We start from the raw sequence: 27,383 nt of genomic DNA, 5'->3' as shown, positions 1-27,383 counted from the left end.
CTTCTCTCGTCTGTTCCCCCTGTGAATGTATAAATAGGGGAAATAAAAAATGCTCCAGAGCTTGGAAAACCCAAAGTAGCCAAGTACATTGCCTTGTTTTTTCTTCTTTCTTGCTTTGTTACCAATTCTGAATGCTACCTGAAGACTAATTTTTAAATTTACTATTTTCTCATGCCTCTGACAGCACTGGTGGAAACAGAGTATAGCTGATCCCTTGGGTATCTCACAAATTCCCTTTCAGTGGTCATTTTTATATTCAGAGGGAATTTGATAGTTAGCTGAAAGTTAAAATATGTGTGCAGTTGTAGTAACAAGTATATATAGGCTTTGTCCGCTGAACTCTTTCTTTTCACAGCACTGCTATTCTGGAGGTTACAGCAAACTCATGTTGCAAATACATTCTGGTACATATGCAGAGGTTTTGCTGCATTAAAATGAATATAATAGAAAATAAAGGAAATTACTATAGACCTGGATTTACTGTAAGATGAGGCCAGAATTTCTGTGTCTTGTTTTAAGTAACGTTTTCCTACAAGAAAATACATACACAGTAATGAATTCAGGTAGAAAGTGAATATTATTTTGAGAAGAGGAGCATATTTGAGGAATTTATTCTTATTTTCCTACCTCAGAAAGGAACTAGGAAAAAAGAAGATAAAAATATACCTCACAGTAATTTAATAATGTATCTTACTGTAGGTATTGAAGGAATCAACTGTTCAGCTACACTCACACAACACTAGTCAGGCATCAGATTAGACCTGGTTCCATAATTCAGTTTTCTAGCATAAATCTAGTTCCCATTTGGGATTGGGCAAAGATATCCAATTTATACTACTGTGGATATTCAGGAGCTGGGTTTTGCTCTGCACACTGTGAAGGATCAAAAGGACATCATTTTCTAAGTTACCAGGATATTTTTGGTTGTTCTTGATTATTTTTTGCACTTCGAAGAAGTGTCTCTTGACCTAGAGGACTACCAAACCAGTGCTATCATGCGTACATCCTGCCTTCTCTTGTTTTAAATAAACACATTGTCTACACTCTGCATTTTGATCACTGTGCAAAACCAGATGCTTTGAGTCATGCTTTATAAGTTTTAAAGGGTCCTGCCCTTAATAGGGTGGACTTGTATATTTTGTGTTAATTTATGTATGAACTAGCAGACTGTACAAATAAAATATTAAAAAAAGAGAATTGGTTTTCTTAATATTACAAATCCAGCCTCTGTTGTGGAGGTTTTGCTGCTGTTTTTTTCCTAGCTTGCTTATTTTCTGTTCTAAAAAAGTGTTGATTGTGTGAATAAAATTCAACTTAGTCTTCCATAGGATATTGACTCTTCAGTAAGTAGGGGGTAAAATGTAGTAATGTATGCATGTCATTTTTACTGGAGTAAATACTCCATTAGTATGATTATATGAAAAAAGGAATTTTGCTGATTAAAAAGTACCATATACTTATTTTTCGGACAAGGCTTTCAATAGAACTGGAGTGGCAAAATACTAGAGGATAAGTGTGTACAACAGGATGTGTAGAATATTCCTTCCATGGCAAAAAGTAACTTGCTGTGTTGTCTACAACCTTTTCTTCTGCCTTGGTACATATCTCCAGATGTATGACAGAAGGATGTAAGTATTGGGAAACTCCTCTCATGCAGACCCTTTCTTGCTGTCACTCTGTTTATGTCATTCTTTCAAACAAAATAATGAACAATGGTGATACAAAATCCATTATAGGTCTAACTGAAATATGAGGATTAGGTTGGTAAACAGGGGATTGTTTTGTTTTGCTCTACAGCATATGGTAATTTGAGTTGGATGCATGGTCATGTAGGCCAAGATCCTCAAAAGCAGTTCTCTCAAGCTTTCAGTCCATTATACATGCAGAACGGTGGTGGCTTCTCTAAAAGCATAAAAAGTAGAAAAAGAAGGAAAGCAGTTTACCCAAGTACATCTTCTATTTTGCCCTAGAGCTCTCTGCTAGCAAACCGAGCAAACTGTTTTTTTGGAATGAGGCTGCAGTTTTCCAGAACTGAAAAAGAACGCTGCCAAACTGAGAAAATGCAAAGCATTTCAGATTTGTGGTGGTTCCAAGGCAGAAGGCAATCAGTTGTCAGTTAAAAGTGGGGGTATAAAATCAAAATCAGTGGGGAGCAAAGAGGATCATGATGGCACATAAGAAATGACATTTTTCCTTATGCATGTAAAATCTATTTCTAAGCAAGTGGGTTTTGTGGTGTGTGGTTTGGGATGGTTTATTTTGTGGGTTTAGGGTTTTGTTTTGATTTTTGTTTGTTTGTTTGTTTGTTTGGTGGAGAGTAGCTTAACACAGAAGAGGAAAAGTGCCCTGTGGAATAATAGGGATGCATTTGGTTGCTTTATTTGAAAGTTGGTTGGAAAGTATCTGCAGAGTAGGGAGACAAATGCAACTAAGCAGAAGAGACTTAGTTGCTGGGACTCTCAATAACTTTTTAACTACTTACTGTTCTTAAAAAGAGAGGAAATCTGCAAAGTAGCTGCTTTGGAAACTTTTAAAAGGAAAAGGATTAACTGGATAAAATAGCAAATATAGGGAATGTAGACCGCTTGTTCAGGAAAGCTGGAAAGAAAAGGGAAAGAAAATGGCAATGCCAGATGGGAGAGATTCCCAGTGATAGTATCTCATAGCTTTTGCATTATTTTCACATCACTTATTTAAGTGGGTATCCTCAACCTCTTTTTTGTGTATTTTCTTCCTATTTTGATTCTTTCAAAATGAATTTTTGTTCATATAACTTTTGTTCAGTTTTACTTATACTAGAAGATTTTTGAAAGCACCTAGGTTCTCAATTTATGTCAAACTGCAGATTAGGAAACATGAAACATTTTGTTTCTGAAGATTAGGATCCTAAGATATCAGAAGTTTACTTGGAGCCAGTGATGCAATAATAATATAAGTTTAAGCTTTCACAGCTCAGTGACATTTTTATAGGAAGTATGCAGCTGCATTAACTTCCACATGTAACCCTTTCCTGGTTGCTAGGCACTATTTTCTATGGTGAATTAGAGAAATCCAAAAGATAAATGGCAAATTCATGGATCACCGTGAGTAAAGCCTTCAGCTAGGAGAGTATCTTTTTAATAATAATTAAAAAAGCTGTATCTGGCAACTGATGCTAGCTGGAGATTTGAGTTTAGTAAAGAGTAAATCAATACACCTGAGTCTGTGCATAGGTTTGAAGAAGAATGCATGTAAACTCTGGAAACAGGTAGAGAGTATCTATTTTTTTTAAATCACTTCTCTCAGCCAACTTCCCCCACTAAAATTTTACCACTTGCAGTGGATACTGCTGCATGTCAAAGATCTGATCTTGTTTTGCTGGCCATGTCTTGGTTTGAAAAGTGAAACACATAGTTGAGCATTACTAGTGTGGTGGTGTTCTTACTAGAGCCTTTGTCGTCAATTATTGTTCTTTTTCTCTCTCTCATAAATTGAAAAATAATGAGGCTAAAATCAATAGCTCCAGAAAAAGTAGAATAGTAACCAGTCTCCTGTATATTTGGTGGAGAGAGATGATAAGACCAAAATAATACTGTCATTTTTCTTCCCTCAGTTGTAAACATTTGCATTAGTATTATATTTTTGTGTGCCAGAAATTACCAAGGAGATTGCTCCAATGAACAAAAAGAACAAGAACTTAATTCCATCCTATGTTTTACTCCTTGCTGAAAGGACTGACAAAGTAGCAATCCTTGTCTCTCATTGACAGATAGCTGTACTCCTTCTAGAGCTTGAGTTTGTATTTGAACTGTGATCTCTTCCATCTTTACAGCACTGCATTGCAGTCATGTAGGCAAGGCACAGGCAATGCAAGTGTGCCAGAGCCCCTTGGCCAGAAGGGCCCAGGTGCCAAGCAGAAAAGAAGGTGGGAGTGACCACTGGTATTTGTCTGAATTGCCTTGACCGTTGAACATGTCAAAAATACCCAGCTTTTAGTTTTCACTTGTGTCCTCTTTTGTTTTGTTTTGTTTGTTTGCTGGTTTTCATGGTTTCTTCAAAAGGATGCTCTTACAAACAGAGAGGCTCATTCTTATTATTGTTTGCAGGTTTCCAACCTGTACCTGTATGACAGTGTGCTCATGCTGGCCAATGCTTTCCACAGAAAACTGGAGGACAGGAAATGGCACAGCATGGCAAGTCTGAACTGCATGAGGAAATCCACCAAACCTTGGAATGGAGGACGATCCATGCTAGAGACTATTAAGAAGGTGAGAATAGACAAACCACAACTGTGTGAGCAATTGAAAGAGTCGCTTCATTGCTACTTGAGATCAGCTTTTGAAGAGGTTTTTGACCTCTATGCAACTTTTCTTTGATTTATTACAAGCAAGTGATTTACAACTACCAGGAATGATCTACAGCTATTAAACAAGCGAATGATTTATTACAAACAAATAATACACACTGCAGTGTTGCTCCAGCGGTGTGTGTGCTACTTCTCTTGTTCTCATAGCTATCTTCTGTGGAGGTAGAGTGATTAGGAATAGTCATACAAATTGATGTATGCATGCGTCATAACAATTTTCCCCAAAGAAGAACTTAAAGAGCTTGAGGGGCCAACCTATGACAAGGTGTAAAGCTTATGTTCCATTTACTACAGCTCAACTAGCTTCATAAGTTAGCTGAGCATTGGTAAGTATCTATTTGTGTACTATAGCAGAGCAAAAGGGATCTGATTCAACTAAGTTGTCACTAACAGTTACACTGTCTTGCAGCATGTTGAATTACTCAAATATGGACAGTACTGTGGCTTTGCAGATGCATGGTAACTTCTTGTATGAAAGTTATTTGATCACAAATACTAGTGGGAAGAGTACTTATTTTTTACTATACTAACTTTAGCAATTATTTGGAAAAAATACCTGTTTCCCCATATTTATTGATTATATGGTTTTCCCCTGGTAAAGTTATGCAATTTGATCAAGTGTTATATTATGCTCTGACCAGTCCTAATGATACCATCCTTTGTTGCTAAATTAATTGAAACTTTAGTGTCATTTCAAGCTTCTTTGCTACAAACCCCAAATCAAACTCCATGTTACTTTCACAGAGAGGTTTTAATAATAGTTAAAATTTTATCTTTTCTTTATTGCCTCTCTTGGGAGCACAGCCGGCATACTCTTTCTTTTGGACTTGGAGTTCATGCCTTTGTATTCAACCCAGAACTGAACCTGCTGCCCTCAGTTACACTGAAAGGGCTGTTGTCTCACGGTCCACTAAGGTCCTTCTCCTTTTCTTTGGGGTCTGTCTCTGTGAACAATGAAGACCTGGTGGCTTTTTTCCACAATATGCAGTGGATGTGTTAGTGCTAAACTAATTTTCTCAAAAAAAAAAAAAAAAAAGAAAAAGGTCTTTTGTCTGTCGCTATATTTGAGCTATTGAAGAACATGTAATTGCCACATTTAAGCTCACTGTAAACATTTTCAAAGCAGATTTGGCATACCTTTAATGAAGAGGAGTGTTTATAAAGGCAAATTTGTTCTATTCTAAAATTTCTGAAACTTATTTCCTTAGGGCCATATAACTGGGCTTACTGGTGTTATGGAGTTCAGAGAAGATGGCGCCAACCCCTATGTTCAATTTGAAATACTGGGCACTAGCTACAGCGAAACATTTGGCAAAGATGTGCGGAGGGTAAAGATAAGCTGCTTCTTTCTCTCTTTTGTTTTCCTCTAAATAATATACATCCTACTTCACAGGAGAATGTTTAGTGCTACACTACAGAAGAAATTTACTGTAAGAGAAATATTTTCTAATGTCTTACACATTTAAATCTTAAAAGCTAATTTTGTATTGGTAGGCAGGAGTCCTGCAAGTTGTTTCCACATGTGCAGTAATGATGCAGTGCCATAACAATACTGTGAACATAATAGTGAAAACTGCATAATTCTGCTCATGTATTTTGTTGTTAAGATACAATTGATATAACTGGTACTTGTCTTAACTAAGGAAGCTCACTGAGAATATAAATTACCTAAACGCACAAAGATGTTTCAAAGTATAGCTGCTGCAAGAGTTTGAGATAAATAAATAAAAAACCTCTAGAGAACATAATTTCCAAAATGGATGATGTTATATCATGTAAAGTAAAGGATGGCCTATCAATGGTAGCTGATGGAACAAGGATTGATGAGGATTAGAAGACAGTTAGAGTGGTTCCATGGGGTTACTAACATAAATTGTCACGGGCTGAGAAGGCTACCTTGAATATGTTCATACAGAGGGGATTCTCTGAAAACACCTGAAATTCTCAGTTGAACAGGGAGGTTCAGATTGGAAACCAAGTTACAAAATGTCCCTAAACTGGTCAGCCGGTTGAATACAGATGTTACCACTGTATGGTCAATGGGTTCTACGTTAAGCAGAGCCAAACAAAGAAGATTCTACAAAGAATTAAAATTTGTGACAGTTTCTATTTTCATTTGACCATTGGTCTCTGTGTTTTGTTTTGATTCACCTGAATTACCCGAGCCTAAATGTAAAAACAAGCAAAGAACTTGTGTTTACGTTATCATCTTAAACAGCTAAACCTGAGATTCTTTCAGAGTCTAATTTGGCACAGGGATTCTGGACATGGAGCCAAAGGCTTGCAATATCTATTAGAAATTCAACAGAAGAAAGAGAAGTATTTGAAATGCATAAAGCTCCAGGAGATATAATTGAGAAACTTCTGTTGCCAAAAAATATCTCTGAAGACTTCAGATTGGCTAGGCACCCTCCTGTATTGTAAAGACCAGAAAAGGCTATTTCTTGGTCCACTTTATTTTCTAGAAGATTTCTACTGCAAATGTGGAAGTCTAAGTTCCAAACATTACCTGAATAATGAAAAATTATCTTAATTTTGGAAACAGTGTTGCCTATTCAATAAAATGGCTTAGGAGGTCTAGGAAGCAATTCCAGTCCCTAAACAGAAGTATGCACCTCACTTTATGCACAAGTATGCAAACCAGAAGTATCCAGTGCCATCTGAGATGCTGTGGACTATCCTACTGTGTTTCCAGCTGCCACTACAGAAAAGCATGAGTGTCACCTCAGGGCTGCGTTATCCCTAGCAGACGGATGCCATGGGACATTTGAGTTTGGTTCCATTTTGTTACAGAATTCCGAAGTGACTTTGAGTAAGTCACGTAACCACTTTATGCTTCGATTTACCTTTCAGTAAAATTGGCATGATTACCACTCAGAGCAGGTTTGAGGCCTTAAAGGGAAATGATGATGTGTGAGTATACATTATTACTTTTTTTCTAATGTACATTTCAAATATGGTAACACATATACAAAAGCTCTCACTTCAGTATGTGTAGCACACTGGCCAAATTGAGATATAATCCAGATGTGTGAAGTGAAGATAGCTACAATATTACTCAAAAGGGACCACAAGGCAAAGAAATAGGTAAAATGACTAAATGGGAAAATGACTAAAATGACTAAACTGATATACCACTTTTGATCCCTAATGTGCTACTTTGGGATTAGATGATTAATAGAGGAAGACTTAACCCTTTGGATGTTAAATGCAGAACGTTATACAGTTCCCAAAATGAAAGGGCATATAATTCTAAATGGGTAAAAAGCTCCTGCCTGTAGAGTACTACTCTGAGCTAAAATTAGGTTCTGAAAATGATACTTTTAGCCTAATATATAGAGAGAGTAAAAAGTCAGCAATGTGCTAGAGAAGTCTGTAGGAGAACTTGGAAGGATGATATTTCTTAGAGCAACATCACCATGGAACTACTGGTATTCAATTATTTAGACAGCCTGACTTTTTATTATTGCAGCAAAAATATGTTACAGCTCAGAATTACTTCTAAAAGCTCAGAAAGTCATTCTTGTCTCGTTTATATTACTTGAGTGAAAGATCAATTCTGATTTATTGTCAGTTGTTTCTGTATCAGCCTTTCCTCAGATTTAGCTGTGGAGGTGCAAAACAGAGGTTTCTTTCTGCATGGTTTTCTATTCCTCTGTATGGAGAGCATCTGTATCTATTCATCCCTGCCCTGACCCTACAAAAAGCCCTTGACTTAAGATCTGTGGCAGAGTAGGGCAAAAGACTGTAACATTGAGTGTTGAGCCTTAGAGGGAATCCAGTCAAAAGCTAGTGGACTTTTAATACTCAACATCCCTTATAAAGTTTCTTGGGGATCATTTCCACCAGAAGAACTCCTAGGAGGATGTCCAAGATAGTAACCCACATCTGGCAGGAATTTTCAGGGCCTTTCTGTAGAGACATCTTAAGTCTTCCCAGTTGCCCTGAGATCTGGTCTTTCTGTAGAGAATTGTTCCTTCCACTAGCTGTGATTTAGTTATCAGTGCAAGTAAATATATGTATTTTCTCACTTAGTATACCTTCTCATTTATTCCACAAGTTTACACCATATATTTGTGGTAAAGGCTGATAGTGGCTTTTGTGTATTTTGTGTGTGTCTTTTCTTTTTTCCTTTGGGCGTACGTTAGCGAAAGGGAAACTTCAGAAAATGCTCTAATTTCTTTGGTTTAAACATAAAAGAACAGTGTATGTCCCTTAAGGTATACCACCTTGCTTTACAGAGGCTCAGGTGGTTGCCTTCTATTCACTGTGTGCATGTGGAAGTTGAGAAAGCATGGGTTTTCATGCTTAAAAAAAGACATCGGTGTGGTGACTTATCAGGGCATTTGGAAGTTGAAGGGTAAGACTGTCAGAGACACTGAAAAGGCTTAAATGCCTAGTGCTTGATGATTGCCAGTATGTTTTATGTTCCTAATGTCTGTAAACATCTTTAAAAATAGCAACCTAAGTATCTGTATATTTAAAAAAAAAAAAAAAAAAAAAAAAAAGAACTGGATATAAAGAGAGAAGGGAACTGTAGAAAGTATAAAACATAACAGAATAAACCAAAAAGAAAAAAGTAAGAAACTTTAATAGCTGATGCCACACTAATGTTTTAAATTGAATGAAATTTGAGTGAAAGAAAGAATGAAAGAAACACAGAGGAAGTGTAACTTGGAAAAACAAGGAAAAGTGGTATAAAATGTTCAGGTGAAGCATATGGAGCAGAAGGAATGAGACTAATAGCCTATTATGTTCAAAACCCTTTGAGACTTTTGGGATTTGCATTTGTAGCAGATAAAACCCCCTTTCTTTTCATTTCATCTCTTCTGTCTACCTCCCATACTAAGGGCGTATGCATCAAATTCAGCGTCAGCCTTAATTGCTGTAATTGCTGGGTTACTTACCATTGAATGGTCTTCCTCTGAATTTAGAGTTACCAACATGCTTCTTTTTTTCACTCTTTTAATTTCTTATTCATTAGTCCTTTATGAATTTATTTTTTCACCTATATGGATGCATAAAGACTTTCTTGTATGTTTACATTTTTACGTCATCTACCTTAAGCTTCCTGAGCCTTTGGTTCATTCCCACCACTGGCAGTGGCTGGGGTGATCATTACATCGTTTTGCTTCGTTGGCTCGCTGTCCCCATCTGTAGGATGGAGTTGAGAGTATTTGCCTGCTTTGTACAAAGTTTTGAAGTCTGATCGAAAAAAAGGACTCTAGCAAAAACATTTAGAAATTGAATCACACTATTAAAAACTGTGTATTCGTAATTGTATGAGAGACCACCCCTTAAGAGCTTGTTTGGAATTGTCATGGACAGCTATGTACCACTTCCACAGTACGAGGGACATGAAGTGGGAAAGGAGGTCAGGGCTACATTAATTCCCTCCTTATTGACCATCTGTATTATTAGTTCTTATTAATGAAAGCCCTGCTGTACCTTTCAGAACATCTGAGCTGGTTCATGTTTCTTCTGTTTCTGCACTTGGGTGGATTCCACACAATATAATAGTGTCATGATCCAGCTGTGTGAGCAAAAATAAGGGAGTCAGGACTCCAGGGTGGTATTCCTAGCAACTCACTAACTCACGGTGAGCCCTTGAGGTGTAAGCCTATTTGTTCTCATTTGACCATGTATGCAGAGAATACCACCACAACAACTACCTGCCCTTGAAGGGATGTGATTAGGCTTAGTTAGATAATGCGTGTTCATCTTCATCCTTGGCAGGAGGATCTTCTGTAAGTGTGAAATGATGTTGTTGTTTATTTTATGACAGGGATCATATTTTTAATAAAGCAATCTGCAGTTCTTTCCCAAGCTGGCTGTAATGAAGGCAGAATTAATGGTTTACACACATGCTGTATTTCATAAGAAACATTCTGTTCAAAATGATAACGTTCACTGTTGGTTATTCATTTCTGTCAGTTGATATGTTTTAATTGTTTTAAATTAGATTTTCTTGAAATATCATTTGCTTCATAAGCAGTCATACTTGTTTCCTCCAGCACTTCTGAGGCAGATTGCAGAAGTCACTGCAAATAGTTTTGTGATATGCTTCACAGTTGTTGAAACCCCATTTTTGAAGCCTGATACAGTGCTTTAATTGGCATTGTTACTTTTAGAGAGAATCTCGTCATTATCATGATGAGAAATCCTATGCTTCTTATTCACTGCAAAAAGGAACTGTATTTTAGGTGTCTGCAGTATCAAGTGCTTTCATCTGCAAGAGTATTGCCAAATCATGTCATATGCCTCTAAAAGATATATCCTGAAGAGAATTATCTTAGGTGGTTACTACTGGAATTGAATCAGTTTTACTTATATGGAAAAATACATAACTAAAGCTGTAAAACAGATGCCTGCCTCCTGTTTGAGCACTTGATAAGCATGCACTTGGGTGTAGTAATTTGGTTTGATCTCTGTTGCCAAGGTATCTTTCAGCGGAAGTGTAAGACTGAAGTTTTGGCTACTTGTGATCACTAAAGATCCCCTGTTATCTTGCAAAGGGACGGGCAATAGTCCTCTCATTTTGGGTAAAATACAATTTCCACATATGTGCCTTTGGTTTAACTTGCTCTTTCTGCTTGAGTTGATTGAGTGTCATGGTAAAATAATTTGGAAAAAGAGTATTGTAATTCACCCTATAAATTCATTGTGTCAAACTGAAGAAAAATCTGAAGTATTTTACTCAAAATAATAAAACTCCTTCATTTTTTAGTTGTAATTTCCTGTACAAGATGGATGTGAAGAATAAAAGTAAATGCATTCCTTGCAAATTCTATAAATTGAATTATTCATGGTGAAAATTACAGCTAAACATATAGGAAATGGCTATGATCAATTTTTAAACTATAGAAGAATACCAGAGAAGAAATGTGATGAACCTGAATGCTTTTCTGAAATGAAGTTGGGTCCCTCTTTGCCCAAGTTCTGCAATTATTTTTTTTTTTTGGTAATTAAAATATTTTATGTTCTGTATGCTTTCAATATAAAATTATAGCTGAATTATTACACTCACTGGCTGAAAAGTAGGTAAGCAAGTTTAGAAATGCATGTTTTGTTGCAAATGTGTCATACGTAGTTCTTTTTAAATTTTTAAAATTTATTTTACTTTTTGGACAACATTGCCAATGGAATCCATGCTTTTGCATAAACTGTTGCTTGTATTTGCAGAAACAAAATGCTGTATGTATTTACAAATTATACCAGTGTCAACCCCGAGTAAAAGGGATGTCTTGCAAATTTCAGTTGGAATTCCTCCAAGCATAAGATAATGCTGGTCTTCTCCTTTGGAAGACTGTTTGGCTGTTTATATGACATTTTCACAGCGTGAAGCTTGAGGCTAGGTTTTAAAAAGCAGCTATATCTGAGTTACGAGCAGGGCCAGGATACCTACAGCAATTAGGACGCTGCTGAAGTTTCCACAGCCCACATGCACCACTGCCTGTATGTTTAGAAATTCTGTTTAATTCATAAGCCACATACTGTGTCATACTTACCAGATTATAATGAATCTTGGGTATAACATGCTCCTTTTTTAACACGTATGCAATATTGCATAAAATTGGGATGTTAGGAGTATTAAAATCAGCCTTCTAAAACCAGCTACATCTTTAATTATGGAGTTTTCATCAAAACTCCTATAATTTATTGATGGATCCTAGGAGACATTGAGAATAGGATGAAGAGAAAGCCCCTTTCTATAGCTCAGCTCATGAAGAATTCTGTGCTTAAGTGTGCACACTATGAAGAAAAATGTATTTCCATAGGGAAACAGGTCAAGATTTTCTGAGCTTGACAGCAAAGAAAATAGAAAGTATTTGAAAAAAGCTTCATAAATTCTTTTTACCTTTTTGGCAATCCAAAGGCAGGGATTATTTGCTATTCTCTTTTGCACAGCATCAACCTTGAACAAAGGCAATAAGCCCACTACTCCAGAAGAGACGGACAGTCTGTCTTTTTTTTATTTCCTGCCTTAAGAAATATCTTTGAATCATTCTGGTTGTTTAAAAATCACACCAAAACCAGAAGAACTTTCTTTTGAGCGTCTGACTAGCTTTTTTAGCATAATGTCTGTTTAGCAAAATCCCTTTGAAAAATATTAATGATAATACCAAAATGCAAGCTCAATTATTTTAACTAACAAATCCAATAGATGTCAGATCTTGGTTTTCATAAGTACATAAACTAAGGAGTTCTAACATCTCTTCATTTGCAGCATGATTTCAGTGTCAAGGACAGTTGCAAGGACTGTATGTTGAGGGAGACCGTGCACGGTTTCCTTTCTGTAGTTTTTGAAATGCATTTAATTCTTCAAATTATTGTTGTTATCTTATACCATTCGGTAAACTGCAAAACCGTGTAGGTGCCAAGCATAGTTTATGAAGTCATTTATTTCAGCAGTAATGTTAAAACCCAGGGTAACTATGTTGTCTTCATCTGTATATTGCTCTGATATATTCAATGTGTCAAAAAGTGGATGTTTAAATACAGGTAGTTAAGCTCTTTAGTCATGCTACGTCAGTTTTGTAAAGAAAAATGACAAAATTCTATGGTTTCTGTTTAGTTCTATGAAAATAAACAACAGAATTAGAAGTTATTTAAAATTCCCATTCTATTTTTGCTTCTCTTTCTGCCATTTCATGCCAGATTATATTACTGTATACCAGTAAACACTTTCACATGCAGGTTTTCAAAACCAAGTTTAATGGCAAGATGTCTTAGCGGTCAGCCCAAATGTGGGACATGAGGAACTTCTGTGTCACAAACTGCCACAAACTATCTGAATTGCTTTGGCTTGGTTCCTTAATTTCATTATACTTAAAAAAAGAATAGCCTTAATTCCTCAACTTACTCTTTTGGAAAGATACATGCAAAAGGGCATCAGAGCTCTGATTAAACCTCTTTGTATTGGCTAATTCACTGAAATAACAGTATTTGGCAGAGATTGCCTGCTGGTGTTCCAGTTCCTGGCAGAACCACCTTTAAACTGAGGACTTTCTGTTTTCAGACCACACAGAAAACACTCAGATTTACCTTAAAATAGGTACAATCTATAATCAATGTGAGCCTATGTCAAGGAAAGAATTCTAAAATATGCCTGGTCCAGTACCACAGTATCTCTTGCTGTAGGAGTGAATGAATTTATAAACTTGGGTAAAATACACAGATGTCACAAAATAAAACTTGTTTATTGGAATGGAGACAGTATCAGGCATAGATATAACTCTCAAAATGGAATATTTCTGAGCATGACTTCTATGTAACAGGCTATCAGATTATAGTATGTCTGTAGTCTTAATATGTTAATAAATGTGATGTAAAAACATCTAATAGAGCTCCCCCACAATATGATTGCTAACAGGACACATTTTTAAGTTGTATGTTAGCAACAAAATATATTTCTTTAATCAATATATATTAATATATACATATATTTTAAGTATTTTCCAGCATAAAAGAGGTACGTGAGCAAACACAATAATAATAAAAAATATGGACATTATTTAAAAAGTCAGTTGTTGGTATGTTGCCATAGGCTGAAATAGCTATTAAATGCAGTGGCACATTTGAATTCAACTTAGGTCCAAGGGGCAAAAAAACCCCTGACAACAGAAACCACTTGAATACTGAAGCTTGCCAAAATCCACTTTTGATGGAGATTATTGGGAACAATTTCCAGAGGTTGAATCTGTCAGACGAATCACCCTGTTTGCCCTAGGAAGCCATGCCCTAGCTATTTTAAGTGAAAAATACAATTGCCACTAGACTGAATGGAAAATGGGATAGAGGTGATTTCTTAGGTGGCTGGATTCCAGGTCATGCAGAGCTTAAAAAAATGTTAATAACCTGAAATGACACCTGGATCTGAAATGGTGAGTAGAGTATCACAAAGAAGAGGTGTATTTTGCTGACAGTGACCCTGCACGCAGCTTTTCCTTCGTGAAGACAGGGCAGGCTCAGAAAGCATCCTGTTAGTACAGTGTAAACCAGACAGAAGTGTCATGTAGAAGAGCTGAAGCCTGGTTATCTCAAGTGGTGAAATCACCTTTGCAGTCAAAATTCTTTTATGAACAATTATATACCTGTCCTGAAATTAAATTGCAAGTTGCAGAATCATCTGGTTGCATGCCTTAAGCCCATTGGGTTTTTATAAATAGAATTGTACAGAGCACAAAGCATGCAGGATGCCAGTACGAGTATTCTGCCTATGAATTTAAGATGCCATGAAGAGCCCAGTGATGTAACTCTCTTTCCGTATTCATTATTAACTTTTGTACTGTGCTTTGAGATCATTGGATGAAGGATGCTATCTATGATCATGTAATTCTTCAAATGCATGAAGTAAATATCTTTGAAACGGAATACTTCTTTAATGTAGTAAACCAGCTCCAGCCTGCCAACATCTACTTCACTCACAACAGTAACTTTTCTATGAAAAGGTAACTTGCAAAAAGTCCCATAGAATGTATTGATGAGGTCTGTAGAACTTGCAGGTATTGGGCTTTGTTGGAAAGCAGATGTAATGAACAGTAAAAAAAAAAAAAAAAAAAGAATAATCCAGGGATTCTCTGTTATAGTGGAGGAGTTAAGGAGAAATGTGCTGCTGTTCATTATTGACCGAAACAAGTAGCCAGATCCAGGCTTTCTTTTAGGAAAAGAAACAGCATAAAAATAGTTAAATCTGACACCAGTTATTTGCTTTAAAATTGCTTGCCAAGGTCAGTTTCCCTGAATATGACAACTAAGGAGAAGAAAGAGGGCTTGCTTGCTTATAACAGTAAATTCCTCTCAACTGGAATTCTACTGAAAGGTCCCTTCCTAGTGCTTTACTCAGGACAGTACTTGCCCTTATTCCCGCTGTGCCTGAAGTTTCTGTACCATCTTGCCTGGTCCTGCTGTTTCTCCCACCGTCACAAAACTCTGGCAAAAACAAGTGGGGAGGAAAATGCTTTTTTCCTACATGTGCTGATTTCTGGGGTAATGTGTCTGTGGTGAAAGTGGTGGTGACTGTTTGTGTTACGTAGTTAACTAACAGACTGGTGATTTTACCAGCCCGTCAAGTGAATTATTGGTTTCAGCAGGTTGACCGCTATATCTCCCTGCATTGTTCGTTGTAAAGCCTCAGATTCTTAAAATTTTATCCACTGATAAAATTTGGTTACAACGGTATGAGAGAAGTGGGTATGTTTTTAAATAGTTGAGATGATACCATCTGTGGGTTGTATCTGGCTGACATCAGTTCTTGGGCATTTGTTTTGTTTTTAAGTAAGGGCTGTTACCTAAACATACACAAGGTTGACAGTGTGCAAAAATAGGCATTATTTTACAAAGCAGGCTAAAGCTTTCCAAATACAGTGCTTGGGCAGACAGGCGACTGAAGGTACTGAAGCACTTAGTCCCTGGACCCTTACCAGAAAGTACTCCTAGACAAGTACAAGAACTGGCAATTGCTTACATGCAGGAAAAAAAAGCTAATATCCAGTAACTAGGAGCATGGGTGATATTTAATAGTATGAGAACATTTTAGTTTGAGTAGTTCTAGCACCATCTATAATTTTCTTAAAGATTTATGTGCAATTTATTCTGCCGTAAGATTAATAATACAGTAAGGCATAAGTCAGTAGATACTTTGCAAGATTGCTGTCTAAGCTGTATTGGATCTAAACTGAGCTCTCTCATTCTCTCTACTCTCATTCAAGATGTCATTCAGTACCAATCTACGGGGCCACTGTAGCTATTTACATTTCAGTAGCACCTGGAGGCTATGGTTTTGTTATATTGAGAGTTGCCCAGGTAGTTAACTATATTATTATTGTGTAATACATAAACCATGTGGTTGTGTGTTCAGAAACCTGCTGTTGTAGTTTTGCCATCCTGACAGAAAAATGCTATCAAATTCTAAGTTTTGAGAACATTCAGTATTGGGACTTCTCCAGGGTGTTTGCTAAGATAGGGATGAATAGTTTTGTGGATCAGGTGTGAGGAATGTTTTTCAGGCTGGGTATAACAAACACTGCTGCTCATGGGTCAAACGCGAGGAGGGAGCAGCTCATTTCTGGAGCTGAATCTGAAGCTTTGTCTGCTATTTTTTCTTTCCTTTCTCCTAAGTTCTAAAATAAATAATTGGGAGTGAAGTATTTCTTGGTAGGTTTTCTGAACTTGCTCGGTGATATTAGAAGGTAATTTCACTAGAAATTTTAAAGAGAAATAAGGGTTGTTACTCCGTGTTTTTATTAGGGCAAGTGAGGGCGAAAGAGAGCACAAAATATTTACTTTATGAGCATGAGGGAAGTGTGGTGAGATTCTGTTACTATTTTTCATTAATTCTGATTGGTTTCTGAGTGTTCAGAGGAGGACTTTTCCTTGATAGACTCACTGAAAGGACATTCAGCATCTAGAGCTTCTTTTTTCATTTGAACACAAATAGGAACACAGTAACCAGCGAAGCAGAAAACACAGATTTGCTGGCTGAGCTGGCTTAAAACGAAAGAGTGAATCTGAATCTAGGGTACAGCCCACAGAGTCTGCTACTCTAGTGTGGCTGTCATTACAGGGCATTTCAGTGGCTTTCTTAATTAAAACAAACTGTCCAATCTTCTCTGGATCTCAAGCTGAATCTCTTATGTTGGGGGCTTGCTCTCTGAGTTTCCTTCTCTTCCTCTCACACATGCCCCAGTTTAATTCCCAGCTACGTGGTCCTCACTTGTGTACTGCGTCCTGCTCCCTGGAAGCTTCTCTCTGTCGAGGATGGTCATTTGCCCCCACGGAAGCCATGATCTCCCCTATTTCTGCAAGCAATTCAGTGTGACCCTGTGTGCAGTCTGGCTCTGAAAGATCAGTCCTTCCTCTGTGCTGCCTAACCACAACTTTTTACTACAATACAACATATAGTTGTACAATGAACTGAGAGATTAAATAGATGCCATCCATTCCGCAAATCAATATGATGGAGTAGAATTCAAATCAGTATTGGTTTCCTCTCTGTTCCTATTTTGAATATCGATAGCGGGTTTGGGCAAAGACAGATGAATTGTTCCAAGATCTAGAACTATGTTATTTTAACTGTGGTTTGATTTAATAAAAAAATTAAGAAATGTCTAGCGTTAAATCTCAGAAGAAGAAAGGGAGAAGTTTTCATATACGTTTTCATTATTTATGTAATATATTTCTGTATATTTTGCCTATGGGTGGTATTACAAGACTTCTGTGCATTATCAATTCTACTATGTCTGCCGTGACTTATCACCTTCATAACACTTTATACAGGATGACTCCTGTTGAATCTTTTTAATTATCCGCGTACCATGATCTTTCTCTATTTCTTCCATTCCCAAGATGCAGTGAAAAAGTCATTTATTGTAGCCAGTAGAGAAGAACAAATGGAAAATATGTATTGGATTGCCTTTCATTAATATATTCAGCTTTTGGTGAGAGGCAGATTTCATAAGGAAAGGAGTTTAGATTAGACTAGAGAGGCATTTTCCAGAATTAATCAAAATTTTAAGGCATTAAGTAGTTTTGGCTTTAGAACAACTATTGCAATTACATTAGTTTTTCAGTATAATTCATTATGATTTTTCAGGTTCAGAAGAGAGAGCTTACCACAGTGCTAGTGCTCTGTTTTAACAAGCGTGCTGCAGGCAAAACAACTCTGTAGCAACGTCCTTTGTGCTTCAAGGTGGTATGATACTGAACCAGCCATGGGGGCAGGGACAATCAACATCCCAGCATATCACACCGTTTCCCCATTGCTGATTTGCTGTGATCATTCAGGTGAATTTATTGAGTATAAATAACATAGTTCAATATTGGACAGTCTGATGAGGATATGAGAGTAATTATTATCTGATAGCTGAGTCATCTGCGAAAAGTCAGAGCCACCATCACTAAAACCTTTGCGTCTGCCACAGAGGGACTCTGGAAAATAAATAACCTTCATCTTAAGGGAAGCTTTCTAGTTGGAAAGGGTCAATATTGGTGGAAAGAATGAGGTTGGACATTCCCCTCCTGTCTGTCTCTCTGACATATGTGAAGCACATCAAGTTGAAGTCTGCTGGCACTGCCTAGCATCAAGCAGCAGTCATCTGTTTCTTATTTGCATTTATTGCATGCTTGTGGTGCTGCCTAGTTGCTTTTTGTCTTGTTCAAGAAACAATACTTTACCTGCAAATTTTGTTAATTCTCTACATTCTTTATAGCACAAGTTGGCTATAAAATGTCATAGGAGTTCACCACATTTATAGGTTGAGCTATAGCTGCCCTTATTTTATCTTAATAAAACCAGGAAGCAAATTTCCTTGCTTAAAATACATTGATTGCCCTTATGATACATATCCTCTGGCTTCAGTTGAGGAGAACAAGTGCAGTCTGATTTTTGACCATTTAAAGCACTTCAGAAAGGATCTTCACCTGTCTGCTGCTCCTGCTGCCTGCCAGATTATCTTCCTCTATTCTCGCAGATGTTGAGCAAAAGGTACTTTAAGACCCTGTACTAGTTTTGCTGGTGTCTCTGTACAGGAGGATTTATGGTAGGTGTTTTGAGTATTAACACCGGATTTTGAAGGTAAGTTGCCCTGTTTTCTCACCCTTTACAAAGCAAAGGAAAAGAGTCAGTGGGATCTCCTGGAAGGACAGGAGGAACTGGAGCGGCAAGGATCTCTTTAGCTCCCTTCCCTCCTGTGTCTCCCAACGCAGCCTGCCCACATTAATAATCCTCATTGCTCCATGGTAGTTAGTCAGGCTGCAGCAAAGATTAAATGTCTTTTCCTGTAGCTGAATTAACTTTCTAGATGTAGGTGGTATAAAACAGGTACATCAATGTACCTAGTGCCTCTCTGGTTTTAATTATTTCAGAAATTCTGTCTGTTCTGAATTCCTAGTAATTATGAGTATTTCCAAGACTTGGAAATTCGGGATCAGACCAGCAGCAAGGCTCTGTAGAGGCAGACTTTCCCATTGAAGTGAGGTATTACAAGTCTGATTTTGAAACACCACTCTAGGTGTTTCTAGGTGCTCACGTCTCTAGCTCTGCTTGCTTCAGTAGGTATCGCATGGCCCAGTCCAGCCAGTATACACATTCGTGCTGCTCCAGATCAATGAGCAAAGGAAGTGATTGTTTTCTTTCCTCCTCCTTCTCCATTAGAAATTAACACACCTTAAACCCGAAGCCATTCACGTGTTTGTGTACAGCCATGATCCTGCCCACTGTCACTGCTTCAAATCCTGTGGTGTTCCCCATCCTTCCTATCACCAAAACCAAGCATTAGCAACATCTTCCAGGATAGAAACTGGGATGTCTGTTAGTGTGAGCTATCTTAGTTCCAGAATTTCTTTAGTTTCCATAGGCATCTCAAAATGCCTGATGGGAAATTAAGTGGGGCATAGACCCAGGCAGAAGACCAGTGGGGGAGTGCACCAAGAGCACAGGCAGCTAATTTGAGTAATCCCAGAATCCTGGGCATGCAGTGATTAGTGAGGAAGGGACCTCCAGCTGGCCTGTACCTTGAGCAAGCTGGCAAAGTCTGTTGAATTAAGTACTGGTTTGACTGACAGCATCTCTACTGAAATCCACATCAGGACTAGTTCTGTTGCCTTCCTGATGTATATTTACTCTGAAGTATGCCATGCCTGGTCTTGGGTATCTCAGACTTTTTATGTCTCAGTATGCTCAATTGCAAATATAGATGTTCTGCTTTTGTTTGTTGCTGTAAACCATGTACATAAAAATGCTGAGTCTTTAAATTGTGGGAAAGATTATAAAATATGCAAACTCATATACATGCATACATGCATATATAGATTTCACTGTATCTTATTTTCCTCTGTGGCATATTAGAGTCTGCTTTTCTTGTCAGTCACTTAAAAAAAACACAAGTCAACAAAAAGCAGTTTTTCTGGGGGCATTCTGAGGTCTTTCTATGGACACATTTAAAGGTGGAAAAAGCATAGCAGTAAGATTGTTTTACTTTGGTGTGCTGACTAATGCTGTCAAAGATACGAGTTTTGAGAAAAAAAAACCATGCCCAGTGGCAATACAGGGATGTGAGAAAACCAGAAAGAATTTACGGATAATAATCATCAATAAATCTGACAGACGATATCAGGACTTGCTTTAGCTGATTACAAGCTAGAAATACAATTATGCTTTCCAGACTGTACATTAGGACTTGCATTAATATTGCTGCGAGGAAGAACCTTTCCTTGTTTGCTCTACATAATATTTTGAAGACAGTCATGCAATCTCCCTTCTAGTGCGCTGGGCTAGCCCCAGCTGCCTGGTCAGAGCTCAGGTGGTGCTCAGCTCTCGCCCTTCCTCTCAGCAGAGGATCTGAGATCTGGCACCCATCAAGGTGACACACCTGGGTGACTCCTGGTCTGCGCACGGCACAGGGAGAGCAGCCTCCCATCTGCTCAGAGGATGGACAGACGTGCTGGAAAATACTGTGAAGGTGGTGACATCTGGGATGCTTCAGATTCCCCTAGTATGGCAACTTGGAAGTTACTGTATCACTTATCAGCTGATGAGCATTTGATAGATATTTTTGGGCAATGCCAAAAAATTGGTAACAGGTTTTCTGGTGACAGTTCAGAAGGAGATAGAGAGAGGGCAAATTTGGGTATAAAGAAAACACAAGCTAGTTTAGCACATGAAGAAATATTTCTTACTTAAATCAGATGTAATTTTTTTCAAAATAATAGAATTTTTTCGTAGACTAAGAGATAGTTCTCTTTCTAGGTCAACTTGTCTCTCCACTTTTCAGAAAATGAAGAAATATTATTCCTGTCAGTTTCAACATTTTGATTTTATGTATCGTGCATTAATTCCATGTAGGGATTTGTTTTGTATGTATATATACATACATTAGCTGCTTTCATATAAAGGATTAATAGCTCAGTCTTGAAAGCCCAACTAAATGTTACTATGATAATAAACAATTAGTCCTTCCACTGCAGCTGGCAGGCAGTGAGTACAACCAGTGCACGTAGAGGTTCTGTTTGCAGAAAGGGACCACATGTAAGAGAATCTGTCTCAACATGCAAAACATATAATGGTACTCTATTTTGGCTTTCTCTGCCTAGTGCCTCTCTTTGCAGCCATTCTAAACACCTTTGATTTGGCTGTGTGACACTACCAGGCATATATATGCCTCAGTTGAGAGCTTATTAAGGCATGTATTTTGTATTCATTAATATGTCTCTGATTCTAATTTATAAAGTCTACTTTATTAAAATTTACTCTGATTTGGTGTTTCTTTTAATTATCTGAAAGAGAATGGTCAAAGTTTTTTGGTTTTTTGTTTTTTTGTTTTTTTTTTTTTAATTTTTCCTTTGTAAAGACTGAAATATTGATTTCTAGCTAGCTGGATTTTGTTGTCTTCCTTGCTACTGCTACTGTTTTGTCTCCATAGAAGTACTGTCTCCATAACGTTACCTTCATATGAAGACCTTTGTACATCTGCAGATCTTTATTTTTCATTTAGAGGAAATGAGGCTGTCTTGGAAATGGGTTTTGAATGGATTTTTAAATTCTCTGGTGGTCAAAGAGAATCAGTTAATTTGCAATGAAAAGAAGAATATCTAATGATAGGTGTTTTATCCATAGGTTTTTCAAAACTATTATGTTATTTTAGTCACAACACACATGACAGGACTCGACAATGCTACTTGCAGCCAGTGACAACTTTTCTGAAAAGATACATGTTGAAGGTTGTTAGCGCAGATATCCTGAACAGCAGGAGAATAGCCTTACTTGGCCAGTAAAGCTATTGCCTGTGTGCAGTATTGTGATGCTGTAGGGTGTTCTTCAAGGTTCAAATGCAATTACACCAGCTGTGACCCAGCTGTGGGTATCTTTTAGCTATCTTACCTAGTGAGGACACTGCCAGTGATTGACCAATAGCTGCAGAAAATCAATAAACACTTATGTCAAACTGTTCAAACAGAATTCATTAATAATGCAAAGAGGTTCATTTTCTCAGCTGGCCTTGTATATGGAGTGAATATGAATTTCATTCCTGAAGACCAAGATGGAGAACAAAGTGCATAGTCACACTGATCTCAGGTGTGCTTCAGGACCCAAACCCAACCTGCTCCAACTGCCTCCAAATGGCAATAGGTGTTTGGCGTCATTGCACTCTATCAATTTATCCCTTCTAAAAAAGATTATCTCTTATTGTTTCATAGTAATGTGCTTAAAAAAAAAAAAATCCAGTTCTTTGCAGTTACAGAAGATGTGATCTGCCTGAACAGTCTCCCAGCTGGATAGTTTCTACCGCTCTTAATGTGCAGGTTTGGAAGATAGTTAACTTATATATTTTAACTTATTTAATTTAAATTATTAATTAAATATAGGGAACCAGGATACAAGTGCATAGAAACTACCTTATTTATCAAAATGCTTGTAACCAATGTCAGCAGTGCATATTGGTTTTGTATGCCTGTTTTGAGGGATATATCTGGAGAATATAGGGTGGGGGGAAAAGGACATCCTAGAAGAGCAGGTGCCTGGCTTCTTGTGAAAATCAGGTGCCTTTGAGGTGACCAAAGGCAAATGAATAAAGTCCAAATGAATTTGGGTCTGATCACAGCACGACTGACCCTGTGGGTCTATCTTTTGTGCCCTGGCTGGTGCGTGCCACTGGAGGACGATGCCAGGTTGCTGCCTTGTTAAAATATTGGACCTGTCCCCAGGCGAGGGCTCATGCTGCTGTGCTGTCTGCACGTCCCCTCTAAGGCATGGCTTTGTCATTTCTGCACTGTCCCTTTCCTATCCTAGCCTATGTTTCCTTTACACGTATAGTATTGGCCATAACCTTTTGTTTAACTTGCTTGTATTACAGCGCAAATTAGCCCATTTGTGCCTAGCTAGTTTCTCCTTGAAGTTTATTTTCAGCTGTGTTTCTTCTCTGTGTTTGAAGCAGATTCTTAGCTATGTTACTTAATGCATGATGTGAACTGACTTCTATTGAGATAAATACGAGCTGCTAGTATCCATCCCCCTGAAAACTCCTTTGACTTTCTCCTATTCTCCGACTGTCATGTACTTTGAAATTATTTACCTGGCATGTCTAAAACTGTTGACATTGTGAAACGGTTGTTACATTTCACCACAGAAATGACTGAATACATGTGCAAAAAGATTAAGGGCCCTTTAAAATGAAAAGCACTATACCACAATGATTATTCTGACTGATGAAATTCTAAATTGCATGTGGTTCTTTTTTCTTCTAAACAAGAAAAAATAAAAACCATTAAAACTTTCAGACATGTTATAAACTTCAGCTGTCGTTTTTTGAAATAAAATAGCAGACATCTACCTCAATAAGGTTTTAAACAATCTTTCAACTTCAGGAGTTTGTTACATTATGCCCTCAGGAACCTATTCTTGTTATAATTATGATGCAGAGGAAATATTCTTGAACAGTAAGGAAATAAGCTTGAACAGCTTTTCTATGGTAATAGCACAGTAGATGTTATACTGAATTGATGATTGTTTAAAAGCTTTTTGCTGATATGAGGTAGAATGGTCCAGCATCTTTGAAACAAGATACTAACTTTGGGTTGAATCAAGAACTGTAATAAAGGAGAAATATGTTCTTAGGAAACGCGTTGAAAATTAGTAGGTTGAAAATGAAAAGACTGAAATTATTAATAAGAGGTTTTTTTTCATTGCACAAAAATAGCCGCTGTTTGTGCTGTTGGAATTTTCGTGGTTAAAATGAAAGGATCTGTGTTCTCTCAGCACTGTTCTCCTGTCACCTCTTACTTTAATGACAGTGAAAGGGTATCATGGGGTCAGTTTCCTAACAAGTAAATGGGTAGGGTTTTGTTAATGTTCAGGGTAGTGTGATGAATATTATCAAGACCACAGCCATAATAATTATTCGATAGTCTAGCATCTATGTTGGAGCCCAGAACAGTGGTACTTCCAAATTTGGGAAGGTAAGATCATACGAGTTACGTGGTTAGTTACTGCTGTATGTGGCTACTGTGGGTTTGAGTAGTGTCAGTACATTTATAGTCTTCTCTCTGGTCTAGAAAAGAGTCAAGGCAGCTGAAGGTATGTTCTATGCTATCAAGCTATCTTTGATAGATGGCATTCATGTCCTTTTTATTTTACTGTTTCTATACTTTAAGACTCCCTTTTGGGCAAGAAACTAGGGTCAAAACATATGGAAATCAAGTTTTTTGTCATGTTTTTCAGCAAGTATTGAAAAACCTGGCAGAAAACTCTCATCATATTTACTCTGTAGACTAATTTTAAAAGTGGTTTGGATAATTCTGTTAGTGTTTATTCTGGGTGGTATTCTGACTACTGTCAGAAGTATCTCTTTTGGGCTTTTCACATATGAAATGGGCTAAAATGAGAAAACCCCACAAACTAAATCTATGAGCCCCAAACCTCTTCTGGATTTTGCTTGCTTTGTTTGGGTTTTGTGTGTGTGTGTGTGTGTGTGTGTGTTTGTTTTTCTCCACTTTTAGAGAGGAATAAAGTGTATGAGTCTCCTCTTCAGTTTTTCAACATGAGGATATTTAACAGTTGAATAACTTACTTATAGACATATGGAATATCCATTACTTCATTTTTCAGGCCAAAGTTAGATGTCTAATAGACATGATGTCATTTTAATAGAGGCTACAGACCTAAGGGTTTATCTTCAATCCTTGTAGTTCAGGAATCCAAGGTGGGGTAGTCATAGTGATCTCTTCTGGCCTTAAAATCAAGTTTAAGAGCTCCAAAATCTGATAATGGAACTGGCTCTCAGAGTTGGTCTCCATCATGGGGAGAAAACAATGTTTTGGATTTCAGTTGCCTCTGATTTACCTTGCTTGGGATTCCTATTTTTCATCTAAGAGTCAGGTTCAAACCTAGCAATACAGGGAAATATCCATTAATATCCAAATGCATTTATTTATCTGATATTTTCACCTTACTGAAAAGAAAGCCTTGTTTCAAAAATAGGTATTCTTTGTACTAGTATGAGACTGAAAACCCACGGTGGATGAATTTCTGAAGAAGAGTACTTGGCTTGAAAATATACTTGGAGCTTGTGTTTAGTAGAAGTGTTGTTTACATTTCTGATTTTAATTAAGAATTTTGGAATCATATTAATTTCACTTTTTTCCTTTTCATTGTGACAGAACAGTCTGAAACAAAGCAGTGACAGTGCCTAATATCTGTGCATAAATAGTGAAAACAAAATGCCAAGACTTCTTATCCCTGAGACTTAATATATGTCTCTAACTCTGTGTTTTAGAATGTATGTGTAATATTGAAATGCAAGAAGTGAAAAGCTGGTGCATAACCTTGGCGGTGAATATGTGCTATCTCTGCCCTGAATATCTTGCTTTCTAAGAATACATACAGAGGTCAGGTCGTAATATGCTTGGTGATAGGCAATTTATACGTAACTGTTCAAAAAGTAAACTTATTTGACTACAGGAGCACAACAGAAGTTGTATTTACATATGGAGTAAATAGCCTGATAAATTAACTTGGGGAATAATGAGAGAGCAGTGTGGAGGAAGATACAGAAGTGACTGAAAAAAGGAGAACAGAGTTGGGAATAACTTAAAGTTAGAAAACAAAGGGTAAGTGGCAAATAATTTTATTTTCCTATCAAAATGTGGCCATCGTTTGTAACCATTATGATAGTTAATTGAAGCAGTGGCTAAAAAAAAAAAAAAAAACCTGGAGGAGAAAAAAAATAAAAAGATGCTAGCCATACCTGTAATAATTACTGGAATATTGCTTTGATAGACAGGTTTAAAATTAAAGTTTCTCTCATTTATTTAGGTTGTAATAGAATGTTTGTGCCGTGTCTGTTATAAGAGATTAGGAGACATTATTGACTATCCTTCCACAAGAAAACTGATAGCAACAATCACCTGCAAGGGGAAGTTAGACTTCTTTAAACCAGATTATTAACCTTGTTATATTTCTGCTGGTGTAATGGATAACACTGTCAGATGTTTTTGAAGCTCTTTCTGTATTCAACATGTTTTAATTAATTGAGGAGAGAAAGGAGATCAGTGTAGAATGGAAGGGAAAGAAGACCACTAACTTGTTCTTATTTTCTTGTGAGCCTACTGTATGTCTTGAGCAATATACACAGCTGAGTAAATAGTACATTTAAATTCTTTTTGCTTTCTTTTATAAACGTTTGGAACCACTAGTTCTATAAAGTTAAACATAGTTTTATTTTGGGCTATAGTTCCAAAGTGTAGTTTTTCTCTAAATGGAATGGCATGTTGACCACTTCATTACATTAAAGCAATTTAAGGCTTCTACTGTACTTTAGGTGGTGTAAAGAGACTGGTTTGCCATTCACTTGTATTAGTGGTAAGTTAAGAATGACCAAATAAGCCAATAAAAATGTGGCAAAAATAAAAAGCTGTAAATAAGATAATTAACCTGCAAGATACCACTTTCATGGTGATTTCTTTATGATAGTTTGGTGATATAGTGTCATGGTTTAACCCCAGCCAGCAACTAAGCACCACGCAGCCACTCACTCACTCCCCTCCCATCCAGTGGGATGGGGGAGAAAATCGGGAAAAGAAGTAAAACTCATGGGTTGAGATAAGAACGGTTTAATAGAACAGAAAAGAAGAAACTAATAATGATAATGATAACACTAACAAAATGACAGCAGTAGTAATAAAAGGATTGAAATGTACAAATGATGCGCAGGGCAATTGCTCACCACCCGCCAACCGACACCCAGCCAGTCCCCGAGCGGTGATTCCCTGCCCCCCCCTTCCGAGTTCCTAAACTAGATGGGACGTCCCATGGTATGGAATACACCGTTGGCCAGTTTGGGTCAGGTGCCCTGGCTGGGCATGAGAAGCTGAAAAATCCTTGACTATAGTCTAAACACTACTGAGCAATAACTGAAAACATCAGTGTTATCAACATTCTTCTCATACTGAACTCAAAACATAGCACTGTACCAGCTACTAGGAAGACAGTTAACTCTATCCCAGCTGAAACCAGGACATATAGTCTATGATGTGGATGTCCACA

At 37.3% G+C, this 27,383-nt stretch overlaps 1 protein-coding gene across 1 annotated transcript in view; it reads left to right on the top strand.

Annotated features, from left to right (window-relative positions):
* Nucleotides 1–27,383, top strand: part of GRID1 (glutamate ionotropic receptor delta type subunit 1) — a 559,848-nt gene that overhangs the window by 452,825 nt on the left and 79,640 nt on the right. The window contains exons 7-8 of the mRNA XM_075025535.1: nucleotides 4,086–4,247; nucleotides 5,554–5,673. Of these exons, the coding sequence (XP_074881636.1) occupies nucleotides 4,086–4,247; nucleotides 5,554–5,673 (282 nt within the window). The remainder of the gene's footprint in view (nucleotides 1–4,085; nucleotides 4,248–5,553; nucleotides 5,674–27,383) is intronic.

Source organism: Buteo buteo, chromosome 4 (assembly GCF_964188355.1).
Source record: "Buteo buteo chromosome 4, bButBut1.hap1.1, whole genome shotgun sequence".
Taxonomy (NCBI): domain Eukaryota; kingdom Metazoa; phylum Chordata; class Aves; order Accipitriformes; family Accipitridae; genus Buteo; species Buteo buteo.
The sequence above is the reverse complement of the archived record's forward strand: the minus strand, read 5'-3'. Positions and strand labels throughout refer to the sequence as shown.